At 40.8% G+C, this 16021-nt stretch overlaps 1 protein-coding gene across 3 annotated transcripts in view; it reads right to left on the bottom strand.

Annotated features, from left to right (window-relative positions):
- The window catches only part of TRAK2 (trafficking kinesin protein 2), a 33526-nt gene that overhangs the window by 5210 nt on the left and 12295 nt on the right, over window positions 1-16021 (bottom strand). For 2 of the 3 annotated variants that reach the window (XM_087707153.1, XM_087707166.1), the window contains 10 exons: window positions 15357-15473; window positions 13460-13669; window positions 11442-11520; window positions 10696-10847; window positions 10498-10572; window positions 7865-8002; window positions 5650-5726; window positions 4281-4484; window positions 3010-3308; window positions 925-1191 (listed from right to left, as the gene is read on the bottom strand). In XM_087707153.1, the coding sequence (XP_087563279.1) occupies window positions 925-1191; window positions 3010-3308; window positions 4281-4484; window positions 5650-5726; window positions 7865-8002; window positions 10498-10572; window positions 10696-10847; window positions 11442-11520; window positions 13460-13669; window positions 15357-15473 (1618 nt within the window). The remainder of the gene's footprint in view (window positions 1-924; window positions 1192-3009; window positions 3309-4280; window positions 4485-5649; window positions 5727-7864; window positions 8003-10497; window positions 10573-10695; window positions 10848-11441; window positions 11521-13459; window positions 13670-15356; window positions 15474-16021) is intronic. The other variant, XM_087707160.1, reaches the window with a different exon arrangement.

Genomic DNA, 16021 nt, shown 5'->3' with positions numbered 1-16021 from the left:
GTTTCTTTCTATGAAAGTATACATAAAATCACCTTCCTCAATAAAACAGTGGCTAAAATATGATTCAGATTTTCAAATTGTCAATTGTAATTAAACATAAGCTTTGTTATTATTAATGGAAGAGAGTTGCTACAAGTAAGTTTGTTCATTGATAGTATCTGCCTAATTTGGAAGGAATCCTAGTCGTCACTTATAAAGCCCTTCATGGTATTGGACCTGGGTACTTGAGAGACAGCCTGCTGCCAATTACCTCCACCAGACCGATTAGATCCCACAGACTAGGCCTCCTCCGAATTCCATCCGCTGGCCAGTGTCGACTGGCGACTACCCGGAGGAGAGCCTTCTCTGTGGCTGCTCCGACCGTCTGGAACGAACTCCCCGTGGAGATTCGCACCCTCACCACCCTCCAGGCCTTCCGCAAAGCCCTTAAAACCTGGCTGTTCCGACAGGCCTGGGGCTAAAGAACCGTGCCCCTATCTCGAATGGTATGATTGTTGCGCTTTTAAATTATGTATTGTTTTGTGTTGTTGTCAAATTGTTTGTATCCCCCCTTCCCTTGTTTTGAGTTGTGAGCCGCCCTGAGTCCCCCTCGGGGGGAAAAGGGCGGCATACAAATGAAATAAACATAAACATAAACAAATCCTTCCAGCTCCACTTCACAGAGCAGTGTACCACATTCAAGAGGTTTCTGAACACACACTCTCCCCCCCCTCTCAGAGTATGTTTCTAGAGCCTCTCTTTTGCAACTGGGATAGAATTCCATACGTTTCTCAAGAATGTATAGCTTCCTGTGAGAACTAAACTGCTTTAACAGGTCTGATCACACACCTTAATAGAATAAGTAAACGATTTTCAGCAGATCTACAACAGTTGGTGCTAAGAACATTCAACAAAAATTGTAACGGTCATGCCACAAGTCCTTACCTGTATGGGGGACTGCCGCTAGTTTAACAGGTGGGAGGAAAATCCCTGGCACTGACTTTGGCACTGCCTTTTTACTTTCCTCCTGTGAAGAGACCTGGAAGGTGATGCCTTCATCCCTTTCTTCATCTTCTTCCAGATCAGAAAGGTAATAAACATCCTCCTGAGACAGTGGTGCAAAATCTTTCGTGACGACACCAGGGCGAGAGTCAAGAATAGTACCTAGGTTGGGCTGAGCCAGCTGTTGCCAATGAAACAGGGTCTGGGAGCCTGGAGAAGCACAAATCACAAAGGGCCTTCAAACACTGCATTCATCTAAATCAGTGTTTCTCAACCTTGGCAACTTGAAGATGTCTGGACTTCAACTCCCAGAATTCCCCAGCCAGCGAATGCTGGCTGGGGAATTCTGGGAGTTGAAGTCCAGACATCTTCAAGTTGCCAAGGTTGAGAAACACAGATCTAAATACTTGGCAGCCAACTAAAGAAGTATGAATTGAAAGCTTGAGGCTGCTGCATAGAATGCAAATTGATGGGATTTTGTAAAATAGTAACAAATCTACAAAGGACCTTTTCACGTGTGGATCCTTCAGATTTTAAATCCAAGAAGTTTTACTTTGAAGCAGAACATTATGATTTGGGTTAAACAAACAAAAAAGAGGCACTACTTTCACTCATTTATTTTCAGTGAATATTTAGATAACATTTTAATGGACTAAACAAGAAGCCTAGTGGTGAAGACACTCGTCTCTGACTGAGAAGGTTGAAAATTCAATTCTAGGTAGCAACAGATGTTTCTATCTCAAGACACAAACAGAAAATATCTGCTGCAAACTCCTTGTAGGTGTCAAGAAGGGCATCCAACCAGTAAACACTCAGATCCAGAGGTGGGTTCCTATTGGTTCGCACCAGTTCGATAGAACCGGTTTGTCAAATCTACCGAACCGGTTAGAAGAGGTTCCACCAGTGGACCCGGAAAGCAGACCACACCTACAGAAGAGGTTCCAAAAATTTTTGAAACCCACCACTGCTCAGATCCATTCAATCACCCTGACTCTACCCCGAATTAAGGGATTACAGGATCATATGAAGAAAAAATAATAATAATAATGGACTAAACTCCTTTGGATGGGGATTATTTTCAGTAACAAAGTTGGGGTGTGAGACACAGAGATCTGTAAAAAGGCTTAACGGCTGAGGTACGTCAGGCAGAGAAACCAAAAGGTATACAATTGCATTCAGTGGTTTCCCTCTAATATATCAGTGGTGGGATTCAGCCAGTTCGCACCTATTCGGGAGAACCGGTTGGTAACTTTCTAAGCAGTTTGGAGAACCGGTTGTTGGAAGAAATCTTTTGGTTTTTTCCCACTATACAGGGTTAATCCTGTAAGCAAGGCAGGAAGGAAACATTCTGGTGTTAGCAATAGCAATAGCAGTTAGACTTATATACCGCTTCATAGGACTTTCAGCCCTCTCTAAGCGGTTTACAGAGTCAGCATATCGCCCCCACAATCTGGGTCCTCATTTCAACCACCTCGGAAGGATGGAAGGCTGAGTCAACCCTGAGCCGGTGAGATTTGAACCGCTGATAGCAGATAGCAGTCAGCTGAAGTGGCCTGCAGTACTGCACCCTAACCACTGCGCCACCTTGGCTCACTTAACACCTCAGTGTTGTTTCTAGCCTAATCTTTATTGCCCTGCTTACAGAAACTGCCTCTCCAGTTAACCCTTATTACCATTGTAGCAACTAAGGCGAAGTGCCCATCGACCTGAGTGACCTTGACTTGGCCTTGCCCACATGATCACATGACCACCGAGCCCCGCCTACCCAGGGCAGAGAACTGGTTGGTAAATTATTTGAATCCCACCACTGTAATATACGTATAATCTGGATGCAAAATAATAAGAAACAGAACCAAAGACCACTTTGTGGGACAGCACCGAATTATATGTGGAAGTAATCTGAGAGATATTGATCAGGTTACTGATCCTGAGGCCAGGTCATTGATTGGATATAAAGTAGTCAATGGAAGGCAACCATAGTAAGCTCACAGGGAACTGTGACTGAAAACAGGACTACGATCACCTTACCTTCAAGGGGTTTGACGATTTGCAATTTCTCTGGGAGAAGAGACCACATGCTGCTAGAAGATCCAGAGAAATCAAAACGTTCTGAGCTGCTATTCAAAGAAAGGGAGTTGTTTACTGGTGTGCTGCAGACAACGAGTTCTTCCTTTTGGTCAGCCAGGAAACGTATCTCACGCTTCAATTCTTCTTCGAAAAACCATTTTTCACTCAGGTAATTCTGACAACGGAGATTAAGTTTATGCAAAGCAGTGGCTACATCATCTTCGGCAGGGATACCTGGATGGCTCAGCTTCTGAGTTTCCCTATCAAACAGAATTAAAGATTGCATCAATGGGACATAAACTGGTATTGTCTATTTTTTAGAGCCTAATGCTGGGAAAGATTGAGGGCAAAGAAGAAGAAGGGGACAACAGAGAAGGAGGTGGCTGGATGGAGTCACTGAAGCAGTCGGCGTGACCTTAACTGGACTCCAGAGGATGGTGGAGGACAGGAAGGCCTGGAGGAACATAGTCCTGGGGGCTGCAATGTGTCGGACACAACTTTGCAACTAACAACAGATGATTCAGAATCATTTATGTTATATATTGCTGGAGGCAATAAGAACAACAACAACAACAGCAACAACAACAACAATAATAATAATGTACTCCTCTGGTAGCAATTGTAAATGATTTGTACTCAGCTCCATTCTGTCCTAGTTGTCTCCTAATGTCCTGTCTGAAGGGAGTTGGGTGAAAACTCCATGAAGGAAATCTATGTGACAGAAGTAAAGCTATCTTTTCTTAATTGCTTGCTAATGATCTAAATCAGGGGCAGTCAACCTTTTTATACCTACCGCCCACTTTGGTATCTGTTAGTAGTAAAATTTTCTAGCCGCCCACCGGTTCCACAGTGATGGTGATTTATAAAGTAGGGAAGTAACTTTACTTTATAAAATTTATAAAGCAGAGTTCCAGCAAACCCCTACCGCCCACCATGAAAGCTGGAACGCCCGCTAGTGGGCGGTAGGGACCGGGTTGACTACCACTGATCTAAATTGATGTTACTATTCTACTTGAATGATGCCGAAATGTTTTCCATGGCAGGTGTAATATTAAGTTACTGATAGGAAAAATGGTTATATGCCACTTTGTACTTGATAGTACTCAACATATATGTTGAATAAAGAATTCACTTTAAAAACTGCTGTCAACACCCCCCGCTCCCAGGATAAAAAGGCAGTTGTACAAGATATAACACAGCCAATTGTAGCTCAAACACTGCTGTTTCCTTACTTGGAAACACCCTCTGTACTGGCCTTTAGAGCCTGAACTCCTTTTCCTTCCACGTATTGCAAGCCAGAATGAAAAGGCTTTGCTGTCATGACAACACTTGAACGATTGGATCCTGGAATGGACAGTGAAACAGGACAGGAAGCAGAACGGCCACGCATATCATTAGCAAGTTTGACAGTATCAAATATACGTTTCTGTTGAACCCTGGGAGGGAAAAAGAGAAAGGGACAATGAATACAAAAGGGTTTTGCAAATCTCTTCTGCATGATAAAAAATCTCTCCCCCGTTGCTGAAACAACACCCATATCAGAAGAGGTGGACCAGTAACAGACTGGGTGATGCCAAAGACCCTGCATGCTTTTGAAAGCAGAACAGGAGCAATGCATACAAAGTGATGCATGTATTTCTCCTTTCCCCACCTCATTTTGATTGGCAGGTTTTATATCACCCATTTGTTTGCGTTATGGGAGTTATAGAAACAAGCTCACTTTGTGTACAGAGAGACAATGGGTCCTATGTGGAAGGGATTTAAGTTGGAGCTCCTTCCATTGGATCTTTTTAAAGTTAACCTGTGAACTGAGAAGTTATTGTGTAATATATCCAAGTGCCAAGAAAGTTTAAGAAAATTATTGCAAATGTTTTCCTAATATGCAGTAAAAGATACCAAAAATGACTTCACAATGTTCTAATGGGAGTCATATGGAGGGCAATGAGCTTATATGACTGAAAAAAGTTGTGAAAATAAAAATGTAGCTGGTAGCTTTTCTAATGAAAGAAAACCAGCCTTCTAATTACTGGAATGTATATGTTCTTATCTTAGAATATTCTGAAACAATATTTCAGAGTTTAGCATGAATTAAACATAAAAGTCCTGAAGCGCTAGTCAAGGATTTAATTTTAGCTCGTGACCCGACAAATGCGCGCACGAGAAAAGTGCGCCAATGAAACCACGCCCACAAAAGCACGATTTAAGTTAAGGTAAGGGTTAGTTTAGGGTTAGGTTTAGGCTTAGGGTTATTAGGTTGTTATTACTTGTTTGTTAAAGGCGCGCTTTTGTTGGCACGCTTCTGCGCTCATTCGTTGACGCGATTTTGAACTCACGGTTTTCTCGGCACGCTTTTGTCGGCGTGCTTTTGTTGAGCGCGCATTTGTTGGTGAACCATTTTAGCTTGCATTCAGCAAGTTATACATTAGAGAATGTAATTAATAAATTGTGTAATAGCTTTAAAATACTTGAATATGACTACAAAATTATCCACATGGAACTATATCAATCTTTAATATTAATATTATACTGATAGCAAGAAGACCTACAGAAGAACCCGCAAAAGGAGGTTAACTGGGAAAAAAACCCAGGAACTGCACTTACTTTTGTTTACCCAGTGATTCCTCATCCAAACTTATCACTTTCCGCATTGTTCCCTCAATTTCTGCTGCCAGAGATTCCTTCAAATTTAAGAGAGTGGAAATTAATAAGCTTCCTAAGCTTGGTTTACAAAATAATTAAAGAGTTGCAACAATCATTAAATCTTTCGAGGAATCTCCAATTGGGACAAAATAAGTACCTAATTTGGATTAGGACAGTGGTAGTCAACCTGGTCCCTACCGCCCACTAGTGGGCGTTCCACCTTTCATGGTGGGCGGTAGGGGTTTGCTGTAACTCTGCTTTATAAATTTTATAAAGTAAAGTTACTTCTCTACTTTATAAATCACCATTACTGTGGAACCAGTGGTTGGTTAGAACAGTGTTTTTCAACCACTGTGCCGCAGCACACTAGTGTGCCGTGACATAGTGTAAGGTGTGCCGTGGGAAAATTACTTTATATATAGTCAATATAGGCACAGAGTTAAATTTTTTTAACATTTTCTAATGGTGGTGTGCCTCGTGATTTTTTTCATGAAAAAAGTGTGCCTTTGCACAAAAAAGGTTGAAAAACACTGGGTTAGAAAATGTTACTACTAACAGAGATACAAAAGTGGGCGGTAGGTATAAAAAGGTTGATTACCCCTGAGTTAGGAGATCAGCACATTCACATCTAAAAGTTTCCCCATCCTCCATTATCCTACTAATGTGCTAAGTGCATGTCTAAAATTGCTACAGGGACTCCTTGTAAACATCAGTTACAAGAAAATACGTTAAAAAAATGTAAAGGGTGCCAAAGTAATTGACAATTATAATTCAGAACAAAGACATTTTTCTAAAGGGATATTTATTGTATTCTCATTAAAAGTGAAGCACAATAGGAACCAATAGCTCTATTAAAAACTATTCAGAAGTGATTTTGACAGCCTGTCTGGAGCACTACTTTGGCAATCTGTTGGTTAATTTCTACAGTTAATTAGTACAGTCATATTGATATTTTTTTTTCTTCAGCAATGAAAGAATGAATTCTGAGTACCACAAGAATGGATTGTTCATTGGGGTGGCATTCTTGACATAAGCCTATCCCTGCTAGGCAGGTGTGGAATGTCACCACACACTGAGAAAAGGAGCAGGGCTTGTGCTACTGATATTACTCTGACTGTCCTGCTTAAGAGTAAATTTGCTGTTTAATCTATTTATGTATGAAGAAAATATTTCAGGCAATATTTCTTTACAATAAATGCTTGAAGTATATAGTTCAAAGCCAAAAGAAATTAGCAGGTGTTACAAGTGGACAACTACAAAGAGAAATTACAAGAAATATTAATACAGCCTTATATAAGGATGAGGAAATGTAATTTGCCTAGTTTTTTATGAGTTATATCAAAATTTACATGTTCTAGTGTCATGGCAAACCATATATCCAAATAAAACATAGCTTTCATAGCTTAGTGTGTTCCCAATATTCTTTTTTTTCTTAAAAGAAGAGGACAAAGCAAATATTATAGATATTTTTAACAAGCAGATAATTACGGATCTGTCCAAGGAATCTGTTCCTTCCTTTTCCCTCAGTATTCAGAAACTAATACATAGCAGAAAAAGAAACTGCTTGAGAAGTTTATAGAGGAGTCTGTTATATCGCAGTGGTTAGGGTGCAGTACTGCAGGCCACTTCAGCTGACTGCTATCTGCAGTTCAGCGGTTCTAATCTCACCGGCTCAAGGTTGACTCAGCCTTCCATCCTTCCGAGGTGGGTGAAATGAGGACCCAGACTGTGGGGGTGATATGCTGACTCTGTAAACCGCTTAGAGAGGGCTGAAAGCCCTATGAAGCGGTATATAAGTCTAACTGCTATTGCTAATGAGAGTGAAGTCGGAAGGAGGTAGTAGACACAAATCTTAGTTGCAACTCTAGCACGAACAGCTAGTTTTTCTTCCACTACTCCCAAATTCACAACAATAAAATTAAGAGGGAAAGTAGCATTAAACAAGAAGCGTGTCCGTCCTTGTTTTCAATATTGTCTTCTTTGTTCTCCAAGTGAAACAAGTTACTCAGCCAATTTGAAATAAAATAGGATGTAGATAAAGAAGCTAAATTTAGAAAGGATCACTGGTGCCAACTTTCTCTTCCGAAGATCAGTTTCAGTTTGCCCTTGAAATTTTATTGGCAGGATGAAAGAGCTTAACTACTGAAATCTGCTACAGTCAGAAAGCTTATGTTACCACAGGAAATGCTCCACACAACTGGGGTCGACACAGAACGGCAGCTTGGCTGGTTTTACTGCGCAATGCTTTCACTTCTTCTTGGGATTCCTGCAGCATCCCCAAACATTCCACGTTCCGCTCTTGGACCTCATGCAGCTTTAAAAGAATAGAAAAGATCAATCATTTACTCAGCAGTGAGAACAAAAGGTTCTGAAGCAGCTATTTACATGCAATCCAAGGAAATTATCACCGGGACTTTTCTGAAGTCACATATTAATCAATTGCTGATACAGGCAGTCCTCAACTTACAAGCGCTACCAGGTCCACTGCGTTCCTCGTCCTTCCGTCCATTGAAGCCCCTTGTAAAAAAAACCTCCCGAGTTGAACTCATGAGGTTTTTTTTACAAGGAGCTTCCCTGGACAAAAGGGCGAGGAACGCGACGGATCTGGAAAGGTAAGAGGCGCGCCTCGCAGCCCAACACCGCCCACCTCTCCCCAATGGTAAAGGCAGCCTGCCTAGTTCCCTTCCCCGCCGCCCCTTTAGCGAGGGGTGGCGGGGGGGGGGAAGCGAGGCATGCCTCTTACCTGTTCAGCCCCGCTGCGTTCCTCGCCCATTCGTCCAATGAAGCACCTTGTACAAAAAATCTCGCAAGTTGAACTCACAAGGTTTTTTTTACAAGGACGAAAGGGCAAGGTAGCCAGGCCCACCATTATCATTGGGCTTGGCGGGAGGTATTCCTTTTGCGTGAGAGGGAATGGGGTGCGAGGTGCATTGCTGGCTTGCCACCTCCCACCCCACCCGCAATGTAACGGCTGCCTGACTTCTTTCCTTCCTCGATGGCCCTTTAGCGAGGGGGGGGGGGAAGCGAGACGCGCGTCCTAGCGTGGAATGGCACTGTTCTCTTCCTGCCCTTTGCCCGCCTATTTTGCCCCCAGGGTTTCTTCCTCAGTCATCCACCTCTTATCACTTCGCCTCTGCTGTGAGGCACCCGGCTGTTCGTCCTTCTCTTCCGTCCCCAGCCCTTCCTCATTGAGCCTTTGGAGAGATACTCTTTCTTCGTGCCTCTCTCTTTCTCCCTTCCCTTCCTCCGATTGGCTGGTGGCTAACTGTCTCTTGAGCCCAAAAGGCCGGGGTGAAGAGTATCTCTCCCAAAGGCCCATGAGGAAGGGCTGGGGACGGACGAGAAGGACGAACAGCCAGGTGCCTGACAGCGGAGGCAAAGTGATAAGAGGTGGATGACGGGGGGAGAAACCCTGGGGGCGAAATAGGCGGGCAAAGGGCAGAAGGAGAACAGTGCCATTCCACGCTAGGATGCGTTCATGTTCCTCGCCATTGTGTCCAGGGAATGGTTAAAAAAAAAAAAGAAACCCTTCTCGCGACTTCAAGAAGTTTGATAGAACTCGCGAGAAGTTTTTTTTTTTACTAGCGGCTTCCCTGGACACAATGGCGAGGAACGCGACTGAGCTGGAAAGGTAAAAGGCCTCGCTTCTTGCCTGCCCCAGAAAATAATCAGCTCTCCCCTATAATAAGCCCAAGGCCATATTTCATGGGTCAAAAAAATAAGGCCCTGTTTAACCACAGTCTCCTGAAGGCTTGATGCTACCTTAAGACCCTCCCAAGGTCTTCTGGCGATACTTCAGGGACAACCAAAAGCCTTTCAAGGACGAGAGGAAAGCAGGCATGTTGAGCCCTTCAGCAACAGAGGAGCAACACATCAGTTCTGCAAAAGTCTGCTATTACCAACACAGTGAATTCATAATGTAATATATCTATATATGGTGCAGTTGCTTCCTGTGTGTAGTGTGCACTACAGCCATAGATAAATTTTATTTATTTCAATTACATCTCAATGTTCTTCCCTGGGACCTAAATTAAATGAGAACCAGTCTAAATATTATATCAGTGTTTCTCAACCTTGGCAACTTGAAGATGTCCGGACTTCAACTCCCAGAATTCCCCAGCCAGCATTCGCTGGCTGGGGAATTCTGGGAGTTGAAGTCCGGACATCTTCAAGTTGCCAAGGTTGAGAAACACTGTATTATATAGACCTAGGCTTCACTAAAGTTGAATCGAATCCTTTCAAATATGTTCTGGGATTCTTTCGCGTTATTTTTTTAACCTTTTTCTATTTTAAAAGGTTAAAATAGAAGAATCACGAGAATTGGGAATATTGTACATATACATACAAGCAAGTTAGACTCAAATTTGTTAGAATCAAATGTTATGTACTTTACATGAAATGTAATTCCTATATTTACTCTTTACTTAGATGCAGCATGCATAAAGAATAGTTTATATATAGTGAATTCTGCCTCAGCACAAACATATAGAGAATTGCACCATGAACCATTTGATATATGTTTCATGGCTTCTTTCTCCTTCCAATTTTTGGCCATAATATTCTGGCAGTAGGAAAATATTTAAACAATGAATACAATTAATGTGGATTCTATTTTAAAGTTTCTGTTTTTTTTCTTCACTTGTTAAAACCAAAACAAAGTGAATGGCATCCGAATCAAAGCGGTGCATTAGAAATTCTCCATCAATATTCAGGAAAAATATGAATATTCTCAGGTAAAATGTTTACATTTTATTCTTTTCCATATTTGTTCTCTACATCAAAAATGGGAAAGTAGAATGGCATCAATACCTCTGCTGTCAGCTGTTTCTGGGCATCTTTAGAAGCTTGTAGATGTAGCTTCAATTCTTCTTTTTCAATTACATGCTGAGAATATACAAAATATGGTTATTTAATCCTATATGAACTCTCTTAGAAGTATTAATTTCTTAATACAGGTAACCGTTTGACTTCCATCATTTCCCTTCTCTGAACTTTCTGCACACCTACCTCTTTGATCTTATGCTGAAGATCAACAATCTGAGATAAAAGGGATGAGATTTCCTCCTGGTAGTTAATCAGCTCTTCATCCTTCCTCATCAGTTCTTCACTCATTCTTGCAATCTGAGCATTTGCTTCCTCTATTTCAGCAGAAATACATGCTTTGTTAAGAAAAAGAAGCATATCATCCTTTCTTAAAAACAAACTCCTTAAAGCCTTTCGTACAATAGTTATTTTAAGCAAAATCCAAGAAAATGCAAACTAAATAACTGTGCCTGCTTGAATTGTGGACCTCCATAACAAGGATTCTCCATTAATCAAATTTTTAAACCCAGTTCAACACTCTAATTTTAATACTGCTTAATAGCAATGTTTGTTAATATTTAATTTGAAGGCTAATTGATTCACAATAAATAACCATATTTAAAGTTTGGCAGATAAAAGGTTAGAGGAATTGAATTTGATAGGAAAAAAAATGTAATTAAAATGATTACACATTTCTATTCACATATAAAGCTTTAACTTGGGGGATTTATTACCTGCTAATTATTTAAATTACAACCCATTGCACTCAAGCAAGTATGGCGAATTATGGGGGTTGATATAAATTGCAATTCAATTATATCTGGATGGAAAAATACTGTCTTTTAAATGAAGTAAAGAATAGTACAGAGCTCAAACCTGGAGTAATGAAGGTGAACTGAATTTGTATCTAAAGATCTATTCTCTGTGGAAGACATGATCAGAATACTCACTTATTTCTTTAACACAGTCAGTGACTAGCTGATGCTCCTTATCTTCGTATGTCATAGTTTCAGTCTTCAAATGGCATGCCTTCAAAAATTTAAGTATTTCATTAATTTTAATTAATTTTCCCATTCTCTGAATAACAAAATGTTTACTCTAGAATATATTCAATGTTAGGAGAGTATTTATAATCCAACTCCAACAGAAGGTTCTTCAGAAGGATCTGAAGGAACATTCTGAGGGAGAGAGAAATATTTCCACGAATGGATGTCATTGGATCTACACCACTGGTTGTAGCCCTATGTTAGAATTACAAATAAAATAATCCATTGTGGTACTTAATTTCATTTAAAACAAAATTACAATATTGCTAATTTTATTTTTAAATTTGTAACGACCCAAATAAGAGAGTTCACCCTTTTTATAGCAGTTACACTTAGAAGCTTTCTCACTGAAGCATCCAATGTCAGCTTACATTTCTGTTCTGGTCAGTCACTGTCATCTCAGATCTCACAGCATTCATGCCAAATTAAAACTGTTTTGGGGTCATTTGAATCTACATTGCATTCTGATGTTCATTTCTTCAGTTTGGAGATACACTTTGAGAGCCTTTTGCTGTCCTTTTTGGGTTTGATTTGGTTTGGTTTATTGGATTTATATGCCGCCCTTCTCCCAAGGACTCAGGGCGGCGTACAACATTAAAAAAAACACATATTACAAAAGTTTTAAAAAAATTAGAGTATCCAAAAAACAAACCCAATTAAGATTAACAATAACATTAAAAAAATCGATTAAAATTAACAATAATCAATCGTTTGTTTTATTTTGTTCAGGCCAGGGTGGCTTGCTGGAAAAGCCAACTTTTTAGGGCGCGTCGGAAGGACCGGAGGTCGGGGATTATACGAAGCTCCGGGGGCAGCTCATTCCAGAGGGAAGGCGCTCCCACAGAGAAGGCTCTCCCCCTGGGGGTCGCTAGCCGACACTGTCTGGCTGACGGCACCCTGAGGAGGCCAACTCTGTGGGATCGCACTGGATGGTGGGAGGCTACCGGTGGCAGTAGGTGGTCTCGCAGGTACCCTGGGCCTAAGCCATGGAGCGCTTTAAAGGTCATAATTAGTACCTTGAATCGCATCCGGAAGACAACCGGCAACCAGTGCAGGCCGCCTAAAAGGGGTGTAACATGAGAGCAACTAGGTGCCCCCATGATAACCTGCACAGCCACATTCTGGACCAGTTGAAGCCTCCTGGTGCTCTTCAAGGGCAGCCCCATGTAGACAGCATTACAGTAGTCCCACAGAGAAGACTCTCCCCCTGGGGGTCGCTAGCCGACACTGTCTGGCCGACGGCACCCTGAGGAAGCTGAACAATCCTACTTATAACTTCTTCCATACGCATGACCGTAGCCATGTTAATATATCCTTTTTTTTAATGCTTGGATTTATATTCAATTAATAATACCCAAAAGGAATAAGAATGTACCGTATATACTCAAGTATAAGCCGAGTTTTTCAGCCCACTTTTTGGGCTGAAAAAAGCCGCCTCGGCTTATACTCAAGTCAGTGAAAAATTTGCCCGAAATGGAGGAGAAAAAGGGGCGGGGCCATGCCGCTGGGTGACGCTTGTGAATGGCCCGGCGCCCCTGTGAGTTTCCCCTCCCTCTGTGTCAGTTTGCCGCGCAGTGCGCACCGCACCATCCCCCCTCCTCATGTTCTAATGTAATGCAGGGCTGTCTTACGATTCCCCTTCCTCCCCCTCCTGCCGCTCTGCAACGATGTCCCACCTCCTCCTTGTTATGGCAAGCAGCCACATAACGATGTCCCAGAGCTAGTTTACTGTTTTTCTTTGAAATAAATATTCAAAAACATTATTGGTATCTATTTTTATTTTTGAAATTTACCGGTAGCTGCTGCATTTCCCACCCTAGGCTTATACTCGAGTCAATAACTTATCCAGTTTTTTGTGGTAAAATTAGGTGCCTCGGCTTATATTCGGGCCGGCCTATACTCGAGTATATACGGTAAGTTACCTTTGTTCGAAGTAATAGGTTTTCCTCTTCCAATTCCCTGAGTTTATCTTGTAAGATATCCAACTGTAAGAAACCTTGGGATAAGTTGAAGGACTCATTGAAGCGAAGTGGCGTGGAACAGCTAGAATCCGTCTCACTTTCTTCAGAAGCGGTGGATACCACACGAAGCAGTTCATCTTTTTTTGTCAGTTCATGCTGTAGCTGGTGAATCTGATTTTAAAGCGTTTTTGTTTATTATATATAACCATTCATCAAAACAATGCAATTTATGCTAGCGAGTAAACAAAGTTAAAATATAATTGTACTGCTCTTTCCATTACCACTTCCTCAGAATATGCTTATCTCCATTCAGTTTAAAAAAATAGTATTAAATGTGGATTTCCTCCCAATTCCATTTTTATTAGAAGGCTTAGAAATATTAATGGAAGATATCTTTGCTCGTTCCATGTTCCAATTATCGTATTTTCTTTCCTAGACCGTCATTATCCAAAATCCAATAATGTGAAAGTACATCATTTTCCTTGGCAGAAGTCCCTTTTTTAAAAGCAATAGTCTAAGGCTAAAGAAATATTTATCAGTTGATCATTCAGTGGTTTTTTTTTTTATTCTAGGAAAATAAAGAGCTATTTCCATATTCATCAAACAGCAGAATTCTTTATTCATAATGTAATATATCTATATATGGTGCAGTTGCTTCCTGGGTGTAGTGTGCACTACAGCCATAGGTAAATTTTATTTATTTCAATTATATCTCAATGTTTTTCCCTGGGACCTAAATTAAATGAGCACCAATCTAAATATTATATCAGTGTTTCTCAACCTTGGCAACTTGAAGATGTCCGGACTTCAACTCCCAGAATTCCCCAGCCAGCATTTGCTGGCTGGGGAATTCTTGGAGTTGAAGTCCGGACATCTTCAAGTTGCCAAGGTTGAGAAACACTGTATTATATAGACCTAGGCTTCACTAAAGTTGCTGAATCAAATCCTTTCAAATATGTTCTGGGATTCTTTCGCATTATTTTTTTAACCTTTTTCTATTTTAAAAGGTTAAAATAGAAGAATCATGAGAATTGGGAATATTGTACATATACATACAAGCAAGTTAGACTCAAATTTGTTAGAATCAATTTTTTTTTAAATTTTCATTTTCATACACTCACATGTATACTGTACATAGCCAACACCATACAGCATTAAACAATAATTGCGTCAATTCCTCTTGTCAACAATGCCCCAGAAAATAGAAACCCAATATAACTCTTCCACACTCCATACACCTCTTTCTTCCACCACCCTCCAACTTTCTATCTTCCCTCCATCATCCCCCTCTACCCTACTTCCCCTCCCCCTCTACCACTCCTCTCTCCACATCCACTCCCCCCCTTCCTTCTCACCTTTCCCTCCCACCCTCTCTCCCATCCCTCTCTGCCCATCTTTGTTCTTTCCTACTCCTCCGCTCCTTGGTGTATTTCCGCTACATGTCAATATACTTGGCCTATCTTCGTACTGCACAAGAATCAAATTTTATGTACTTTACATGAAATGTAACTCCTATATTTACTCTTTATTTAGATGCAGCATGCATAAAGAATAGTTTGAAACAGTACAAAAAATTAAGTACACAAGCAAGAGTTCAGCCGAAATATTCAGCTCTGCATAATATAATATACGCTTCCACATTTGAAATAGATAAAGCAGCCTTCAAAATTCTTGCACCTTTCTTCAGTAAATAAAGACCAACTTGAAACTTTGTAGGAAAGAAAGCTTCTAACATCAATAGATTGAAAGTTTTCATCTGATTTCCATAAGCAGCCTTCATAATTAATATAACTTCACCAGATGCTTACACAATACATTAGCCTCTTAAAATCCCCAAAACTTAAATCTGTTCACTTACTTTGTCAAAGGCTTGACCCAACTGATCTTCCAGAACGTCATTTTGCTCAGTTAGGATATGGTTTCGTCTAAGAAGGGCTTGTCCAATCCGTGCTGCTAATTCTAGATCTCGATCTTTCTGCACAGAAAACCATTAAAAACTGCATTATTCCCCACCACAAGAAGTTATTCAAATGATAGCATTTTTTTGTGCATAAAAATGCAGAAAAGAGACGGAGTTTTGATAAAGTAGCAGCATTCAGGATCTTTTTCAAATATTTGGCATTTAAAACCAGACAGAAATCAAAAGCGACATAAAAGCCGTTACTATTCATCAAACCTCTGAACCAGCCCTTTTTTTGGGGGGGGGGGATATAGAATCAGCTGTACCACAAACACAAGTCATTTCCTTTCTTGTTCTCTCTAATCTTCAACTTCCAAACTCTTGAGTTCTGTGGGTACCGTGGATATACGTGTTCCCCAAAGTAGTTTCACCCAAATCTGGAGTTAAGCTGTCACCCTGTTGCTGAATGGGAAGACATCCTTTCCCACTTTACTTAGAATCCGGATCAAGCATAAACTGAGAACTAAACTTTTAAATAAACAGCTTCAGTTTTCCTTTGTAAGTGGGTTTCTTTTAATCAATGTCCAAGTTATTTTTGAGTATGTAGCCGTGGTTCTAATATA

Source organism: Thamnophis sirtalis, unplaced genomic scaffold (assembly GCF_051295495.1).
Source record: "Thamnophis sirtalis isolate CommonGarterSnake01/CBP01778 unplaced genomic scaffold, rThaSir2_p1.2 scaffold_1, whole genome shotgun sequence".
NCBI classification, from domain to species: Eukaryota; Metazoa; Chordata; class Lepidosauria; order Squamata; family Natricidae; genus Thamnophis; species Thamnophis sirtalis.
Note: the sequence above shows the minus strand (reverse complement) of the source record. Positions and strands in the feature narration are given on the sequence as shown.